Source organism: Salvelinus sp. IW2-2015, linkage group LG20, assembly GCF_002910315.2.
Source record: "Salvelinus sp. IW2-2015 linkage group LG20, ASM291031v2, whole genome shotgun sequence".
Lineage (NCBI taxonomy): Eukaryota > Metazoa > Chordata > Actinopteri > Salmoniformes > Salmonidae > Salvelinus > Salvelinus sp. IW2-2015.
Genome location: NC_036860.1, coordinates 79269046 through 79278224, shown reverse-complemented (window position 1 = coordinate 79278224; position 9179 = coordinate 79269046). Strand labels below are relative to the sequence as shown.

General features: G+C 45.8%; 1 protein-coding gene across 1 annotated transcript; it reads left to right on the top strand.

Annotated features, from left to right (window-relative positions):
- Window positions 1–267: 267 nt before the first annotated feature.
- ddx42 (DEAD (Asp-Glu-Ala-Asp) box helicase 42) lies at window positions 268–7776 on the top strand. Its single transcript, XM_024010796.2, is given in 17 exon segments — window positions 268–365; window positions 800–1045; window positions 1183–1366; window positions 1992–2075; window positions 2689–2841; window positions 2964–3068; window positions 3228–3347; window positions 3451–3627; window positions 3720–3848; window positions 3967–4066; window positions 4183–4230; window positions 4324–4421; window positions 4575–4851; window positions 5037–5263; window positions 5366–5476; window positions 5599–5697; window positions 5813–7776. Coding segments are annotated over 16 exon segments (2820 nt in total). The 5' UTR covers window positions 268–365; window positions 800–806; the 3' UTR covers window positions 6482–7776.
- The last annotated feature ends 1403 nt before the right edge of the window (window positions 7777–9179 follow it).

The window sequence follows — 9179 nt, the reverse complement described above, 5'->3', positions numbered from 1 at the left end:
AAAATTATAACTAACGTTAGCGTGGCTAGCTTACGCTATCTTTTTCATTACATTAAAAAACACAGATTAGCTTGGTAGCTATATAAACCACGATAGCTAGTAACCTACCTGTATGTTAATAACTTGAAGAATTAGCTAGCTAGTATCTGGTGGAGCGAGTTTGTTAGCTACCATTTTCAACAAACAACTATWATCGAAAAGGGGCGGTAACTAATGTCACATGTTTGCGTTGATTGGTTCGTTGTTGTGAGAAGCAATCCGTCGCGCGTAATCTACGTCTACACACGGTAATGACGCAAAACACTTTCRAGTCGCGCTGTGAGATTTGGCAGTGGTAAACAGATCTTTMTTGGTGGTGAAAACAGGTAAATAAACAGTACATGAAWCCATGAGGTTAGTTTATAGTGTATAACGTACACTAGATTTAACTGMTTTTGCAAATATCCTTTGACAAGCCATATTTGCTCAGTCAATCATTTGTCACACACCCACTTCTTCGTCGTGCTGCTGCGGCCCTAGAGAAGCGTAGCATGCTAACGTTAGCTAGTTTAATTTAGCCAATTAATGAGATCCAAACATTAGATAGACACAGATTAATGCTATGTTTTATATCTTCAATTTGCCAGAAGCCACAGATAATCTTTGACATCCCCAGACAGTGATTTACGAGATGATTAGCATTTAGCAGACGTTTGTGGGTGACACACAAGGCCTGCGATGAATGGACTGGAATGCAACAGCAATGTACAACAGTCAAACACCAAATGTTATGTTTTTTTATTTCCCCTTACTTCTGTAGAACAGCTATGAACTGGAGCAAGGGTGGCCCAAGTGGTAAGCGAGGGTTCGGGTTTGGAGGATTTTCCCTTGGTGGTGGTGGTGGTGGTGGAGGAGGAGGAGGAAAGAAAGAAGAACTGCGCGTGCCTCAGAAATCCCACACGTCCTTCGGAGGCGCAGGGACAGCTGGAGGTTATGGCAAGAACCAGCAACTCCCTGCATTCTACAAGATAGGAACAAAAAGAGCAAATTTTGATGAAGAGAATGCGTGAGTGTAGACTTATCTTTCCTTTAGGGTTGGGTTTGGTGTGCTTCGTATGCTGTATTATCAACCAGTTATGCAGGATGTATTACATTGATTTCAATGACATTTGACTGGTGATAACKTTCCTAACCCATTTCCAGGTATTTTGAAGATGATGAAGAGGAGTCAAGCAKCACAGATTTGCCATATATCCCAGCTGAGAACTCCCCCACACGGCAACAATTCCAGTCTRGAGGGGGCTCAGACAGTGAGGATGATCCTCTKGATGCCTTCATGGCCCAAGTKGAGGTGAGTCAAGGATTCCCCTMTTARACCTGGATCATGTAGGAATATACACATTTTMTCCGTAGTTYGTCTGYTTAAAATCTGGGGTTATTGTCACAGARCTTTTGGGAAATATTGCAGGGGGGTATATTGTTCACCCTCTTKKYYKSYYYWRGRMCMARSMRSYWAARRMWWKRARRAAMYKGRRGRAAAARRRRARGRAAARRARGKTKRAAARKWARRWYCCYTYAAWTTYYWMCCYTTWARSYTWRGKYCYTYMAAAWTWMCYTYKYMAWWAWWWWARSYAAAAWWWTWWTWRSMAARGSCCYWWTYMARGSCWSCMRGSMRGSMRGTKKWRKWMMWTYYTYSCMWKSMMCYKKKKWWTKRWTTKSMMMWWWTTYCMWTGKWAWTWRKYMARKKKYMAAAWTWWTWAWYYWWTYYYMWYCCMAAAMYYYWRSMWKKTWWTWARRWWMWKKWRRWWWWAAGTTYCCACTTCAACTGCAATCATTCACCACTGTGGAGCAAAGATATGTCTCATTTKAAATAATCTGTCTTGCCATTCAATTACCTTAAATTTCCCCAGTTGGTCCATACTGTAGGTAACTAATCAAGCCTGCCTTGCATGGCGACTTTGTAGGGAGGGGATAAGCGTGACATTAGACAGGTTGTGGGGAATCATGGGTGAACAAACGAGTCGCAGGGAAGTTTTTTTTTCTCCGCTTGTTTTTACAGGGGTATACGTGATGACATTGAAGAGGAAGATGAACAAGTAAGTGATCCATCCAACGTTCMTAATTTACTACTGATCAGAGAGCCTCCAGACCCCAACCTCCCCTCCCGACCCATCTATGGCCAAGTCTCACCACCTACCACATCTCTCGCTCTTTTTTTCTCTCTTTTACTCTMKCKCTCTCWCACWMTRYKMWMAMAMMCMMWWKYRSRKKKWRWMYYYYWCMCYMTMYYYYTYKKRKATMTMYAYRYRYAYWYKTGWKGTYWMWWWTATAYATYTTTTTTWAWATAYMCMYRYSYMWAMWMWRMRYRTKKWKWWWTARTWKWTYAKCTCTTTTCAAATATGCCATACTGTAATGAATGTTTRCTATTAACTGTTGCTGTTCTTACTACTTTGTGAAGGGGGGTTATAAARTCTGMCACTGWKMWMWWTYWSMSCSWRWAWMRCRMARASKSKKKTWWAMWSWGWGTKWWAAMAYAWAAWRKSKYWKASWCYSMSAYWKWKATRKGSGMKMWYMWSAGMRYWTTKYSSYKKWSWSTATTTGAATGTATATCCCCCGGTTATGAGAGTGGTAAGAGTGCCTGCATGAATGTGTGCTACATTAGGCGTTTAAGCTGACTCTGGTTGACTCATGCGGCTGTGCTCTGTGCAGGAAGCCTACTTCCGCTACATGGCAGAGAATCCCACAGCTGGGCTGACCGCAGAGGACGAGGATGAGAACATAGACTACGACAGTGATGGGAATCCCATTGCCCCCACCACTAAGAAGATCATCATGCCCCTGCCCCCGATGGACCACTCTGAGGTAACAGCTGCATACTGCACCTATCTGAGCCAAGAGGCAGGAAGTTATATCTTATCTTGTCAATTGGAGTTTTTATTTTATTTTAGTGTCTGAGGTCCTACATTTATGTCATCCCCTTATAGATTGACTACCCACCTTTTGAGAGGAACTTCTACAACGAGCATGAGGAGCTTCTCAGCCTGACAGGCACAGAGGTGTTTGAGCTGAGACACAAACTCAACCTGCGGGTAAGTGTCCGGAGAAGGACACGCGCACATACAACCACATCTAAACCTAACCACACAATCCTAGCCAACATACCACTTACAGACAACTGTTGTATGATCCCATTGTCTCTTTAACCAAAAGCCTCTTGCCTATTTATTTTGCTTCATTGACTTTGGCAGGTGTCTGGTGCCGCCCCTCCTAAACTCTCCACCAGCTTCGCCCACTTTGGGTTTGATGAGCAGCTGATGCACATAATCCGCAAGTCGGAGTACACTCAGCCAACACCTATTCAGTGCCAGGTACCTAAGCAGCTTGTTTCCTAGGTCTTTCTTTTTGGTACTTTCATATTGCTTTAGTAGCAAATAGGCCTCACCTGTATTTTCTTCCCCAYCTGTCCTGTAGGGAGTTCCCATTGCCCTGAGTGGACGTGACATGATTGGCATTGCGAAAACKGGTAGTGGCAAGACTGCAGCCTTCATCTGGCCCATGCTAGTTCACATCATGGACCAGAAGGAACTGGAGACTGGAGAGGGGCCCATCGCAGTCATCGTGTGCCCCACCAGGGAGCTCTGTCAGCAGGTAAGACAGCCAGGGAGAGATGGGTCAGGAACAAAACATTTCCATGACAAAAAGTTGATTRGGCCCSTGAAAATGATGGTTGTGCTCCCTAGATCCACGCGGAGTGTAAGCGTTTTGGGAAAGCCTACTCCCTGCGCTCGGTGGCGGTGTATGGAGGCGGCAGCATGTGGGAGCAGGCCAAGGCTCTTCAGGAGGGGGCAGAGATAGTTGTGTGCACCCCGGTAAGAGCTCTAGTTGACAATCACTGTGGTAGACTGTGTTTAGTCTTTATGTATTGGAGGAAAAKAATYCCCTGAGGTCATTTCACTTATTGGGTTGTGTATGTTGTTCTTCACACAGGGTCGTCTGATTGACCATGTGAAAAAGAAGGCCACCTCTCTGCAGAGAGTGACATACCTGGTGTTTGATGAGGCAGATAGAATGTTTGATATGGGCTTTGGTAAGTTGGCTTTCCCTTATTTATTTTGTTCCCAATGACCACTAGGCCCAGAAGATTGTTCACTGAAGTTGGTTTGACACCTATTTATATCATATACTTTTGGAAACTTTTTTCAGAGTATCAAGTGAGATCCATTGCCAGCCATGTCCGACCTGATCGACAGAGTAAGTGTGTGAATGTGTGCATGTACACTTGTTAGAGGCTTTAGATAAGACAACACCGTCCTATGAACCTTAACTTTACTCCTGTCCTCACAGCTCTTCTGTTCAGCGCCACCTTCCGTAAGAAGATTGAGAGGCTGGCTAGAGATATCCTGRTGGACCCCATCCGCGTGGTGCAGGGAGACATCGGGGAGGTCAGACCAGTGGCTCTTCTAACACCATCTGATTGCCACTTCTGTCATTTATTTAAAGTTCTACATTGCCAGAACAGTCAACCAGCTGGCGGCAGAACATTTTCTGGAGTTTAGTCATCTAATGCTCTTCAATCCTCCATCCTTCCTCCCCAGGCCAATGAGGATGTGACCCAGGTAGTGGAGATCATGCCCAGTGGGGTGGAGAAGTGGGGCTGGCTGACCCGCCGCCTGGTGGAGTTTACCTCCTCTGGCTCTGTACTTATCTTCGTCACCAAGAAGGCCAACTGTGACGAGCTGGCCACCAACCTGACCCAGGAGGGCCACAGCCTGGGCCTGCTGCACGGAGACATGGACCAGAGTGAGAGGAACAAGGTCATCGCTGACTTCAAGAAGAAGAGTCTGCCCGTGCTGGTGGCCACCGACGTGGCAGGTGAGGTGGGGRTGGGCTGCAGACGAGGGGGTGGGGAATGAATGTGGCACAACGTTCCAATCATCAGAGATCTGTGTATGATTACACAGACACTGACAATGATTTGATTGTTTTTGCCTGAATTCCAGTGCTCCTACATACTTGTCATTCTATCATTCACTGCTTCTTTGTCATTTCCTCCCTAGCYCGTGGTCTGGATATCCCTTCAATACGCACAGTAGTGAACTATGACGTGGCTCGGGACATCGACACACACACACACCGAATTGGCCGAACAGGTCGTGCTGGAGAAAAGGGTGTTGCCTACACCCTTCTCACCAGTAAAGACACATCATTTGCAGGAGACCTTGTGCGTAACCTGGAGGGAGCCAATCAAAGCGTCTCTAAGGAACTGATGGACTTGGCAATGCAGGTAAGCCATTCTACATGTCCCTGACTGACCATTGAGGACGGCTATGGAAAGGTTCATTTTATRTGATGTCTTTACTGACCTCCTTTGATGTATTCCTCTCAGAATCCCTGGTTCAGGAAATCACGSTTCAAGGGYGGCAAWGGRAAGAAGCTAAACATTGGAGGAGGTGGTCTGGGYTACAGAGAGAGGCCAGGATTGGGAGCTGAAAGTTCTGTGAGTTGGCCATGTYTATTTGTAACATAAATTCTGTTATTTGTAGTGTTTTATCTTGTTGGTAGRTCAGTGGCATAATAGTGTAACTCTTGGTGRTTGTTGACATTTTGTTGTTTMTCCAGGAGCGTAGTGGTGGTGCTGCCATGGGTAACTATGAGGGCTACAGCAAGCCTACCGGAGCCATGGGAGACCGCATGTCAGCAATGAAGTCAGCCTTCCAGGTAATTAAACTGTCACTCACTATCTATTCTGTTAGCTTTAAATGATCCCTTTTTATCATGAATTATTTCTGTACGTCTAGAAGTCCCTCTTTAATCGTTGTCTATTTTTCCCCAGTCTCAGTATAAGAACCACTTTGTGGCGGCGTCCGGCATGGTTCCTAAACTCACCACYAAGTCCAGTAGCTCTTCAGGCTGGACCAGCGCTGGAAGTCTGAGCTCCGTCCCCACCGGGGCCCCTGAGGGCCCAGACCGGCCACGTGGACCCCCATCCTTAGCCATGGCCCCTCCAGCAGCCCTCGGCATGGGCACCAAGATGGCAGGCTTCACCAGCGCCGGCTCCCTGAGCTCTGTGTCAGACAGCCAGGCCACTGCTCCTCAGGGGTATGCCGCCCCACCCTCACCCAGGGAAGGGCCCCGTGACAGACATGGTGATGACAGGAGTCGCCATGGAGATGGCCACTATCGTGACAGGAGAGACAGGAGCGAGCGGCACAGTGGCGGGGGAGAGCGGGASCGCTATGGGGAGCGGGACCGSCACGCAGACCGCGACAGATACGGGGACAAGGATCGCCATGGCAGCAGCGGGCGCCATGGCGATAGTCGTAATGGAGACGGAAGTAGAAGGGACAGAGAGCGAGACGATTGTAGAGGTGACAGGGAGAGTGGAGACAGGGCAGRGAGTGAAGGAAGGGGGGACAGAGCTGAGGGGAAAGGAGACCGAGAGGAAGACAGCTTTGCAGTCCCAGATCCACCAAAACGCAAAAAGAGTAGGTGGGACAACTAAAACACAAAACACATCACCTGAAAAGCAACCAACCAACTGTTCTTAGATGAGCATGCCTAGTCTGTAGATGCACWGCTGGTCATTTCAGCTGAAACATGCACAGAATTTCAAGGGTTAATGTGTGAACCGATCCTACTGCGCGGTCTAAATGCAAGGGGAAAGATATGCTATCCTGCATTGGTTGGGGATTCAGTAACATGGCTCCTGATTGTCAGCTTGTCTGAAGAAGTGTTGAGATTTTGGATAGAATTCCACTCTACTGTGCATGTAGAAAGAAATGTACTGTAAATATACCATCCAGATAGTTTTAACCTTACCATAAGTGAGATGGTCAATCTTTCTGGTCAATAGAAGGGAGCAGTGGAGCTGTTATGCAGTCCTGACGCCACAGAAAACACYTGTGATTGAGATGTCTGTTGTATTCTTACGTCCTTTCTCACTGGACACCCCCGTCGTTCTAGTTAAACTCTTAGCCCTGAGTAACCCAACACAGCCCTATTGGACTAAATGTGAGTCTATATTATCAACCCACGTTAATGACAGATCTCCTTTTTTTTTTATAAGTGTACTACTTCCTGTGAATCCATCTGTGTTTGTGAACTTTGCAGCTTGTATTCACTTCTTCGTAAAGTGCCTCTGTGTCACTTAGGTGTTTTTTATGCTTTTGAAAGTGGAGTGTCTGTAAAATGTATTTGTTCATTTTTGTGTGAGGCTACGCTTGAGTTCATTCACAGGAGGATGTCAAGTATTTTTGATTTTAAATGGCTTTGGCAGTTTATTTTGTTTGTCTATGGTTTCCTTTTCTGTTTGTAATTTGTCAATGGTAGTTCTATAAGTGTGCATTCTAAACTTAGCTGCATCTGACACAGCAGTTCTGAACTGTAATAAACATAAATTCACTTGGTCCCACAGTTGTCACCACTCACTACGTTTTGACACCTGATATTGTAGAAGTGGTTATATGCAAGTGAAACACTGAACTCTCAAACTCCATAACATTCTGTTTCAAAAGCTTCCATTTTGGAATCGGCTTCTGTCTTGAAAATGACTAGTCTTAGGCATGACARTACCCGTGAGGTTCTCTGTTATAAATATCTGTAATTTGCACACAAGATGTGACACAAGCAGCTGTCATTGTGAGGATATAATTGGCAATACCTTTTTGCATTTAACCCTTGATGCATTTTTGCTCCTCGGTGGACATGTAACTTCCATAAACAATAGGGTTAAGACTGAGTAGATACATGTGAAAAAACAATGGTCTCATTTTTGTTAATAAAATCATGTGGTTTTTAGTCGTGTCTTTTTGGGTGGTTTGTAGGGTACATTTTAAGAAGGTATCCAGAGCCAGCCACAACTCTAGGTGCATCTCTTTCCTCACACATATGGAGAATCTCAATTGCAATCTCCTTGTATCCGCTCTCCTTGCCACCTCCTCAAAACCCATTGGATGAGAAATCCAGAGGTCCCTCCCCTCTGATCTTCTCTTCCAATGGGTTTTGAGGAAGAGGGAGGGTGTGAGAAGTATGCAATTGAGAAAAGGCCATGTTCTTCTGATTGACCATATGAGAAAGAATGCCACCACCCGGAAGAGAGTGGTATTCCTGGTGTTTTAGCTAGCAGATCYGACCCACTTGCTTACAGCTGAACTAGAGTAGGACGGGCCTCCTGTTGAGATTAACACACTCTGCTGGTTACTGGTGTTTGTGAGGCATATAGAATGTATGATATTGGTTTTGGTAAGTTGACTGTCTTTACTTTACCAAAGACTGGTCTGTATTTTGTCACCTATTTATATATTATTTTGGTATCCTTTTTCAGAGTATCAAGTGAGGTTCAACGCCCAGCCAATGCCTGATCGACAGAGTAAGTGTGGCCTGTGGTAAGAAGAATCTTAATTGTATACTCCTCGCGTCCCCTCCTCTTCGGTGGGGTTTAACGGCAGTTGGCATCCAATATGTTGCCTTACCGCCCCCATTATACTTTGTGATAGAAAATACTAAATAAAATAAAAACACCTTCAACTAACCCTACACTCATTAAAAACCCACTAGCCCATTCCACTACTTTGACCCTATCTGCTCCTACACCATGCCAATGGCCTGAGAGGACGGGACACCACCACTCAACACACTAACTCTTCTGAAGTCAAATCTCATACAACCAAATACTTCTCTGCAGCTGCCACCAGAACATTTATTTTTTGTTACTGAAGTTATATGTCACTTGTTGGCCTATCCCTCTTTGCTGGCACAGATCTCCTACTCACAGGGATCCTGCCAGGATCCCTCACCCTTGACCCATCCTCCTCTACTTTCTTCACAGCCTCAGCGTATGACACCTTCTACACTACTCTGACTCTGGCCACCTCAACCTGCCTCTCTCGCACCGGACACTTCCAATCCCTAGCAACATGGGCACCTTACAGTTGCACACACAACTTTTCCCACAGAATCTACACAATCCTCTGTCCCATGCCCTCCTGCACACTTCCCACGTCTTGGAATCTCCCTCCTACACACTGGTTGACGTGGCACCTGAAACACTGCAGTGGATTCGGCACGAAAGCTCTAACAGGAAACTGATATATCGTAACATGACTTTTGCAGGTAAAGATTCTGATTCAAAAGGACAGACTGTGACACCTCTGTTTTCGCCTCCTTCCCAAAACCAATTAGAAGAGGTCAGAGAGGAGGGA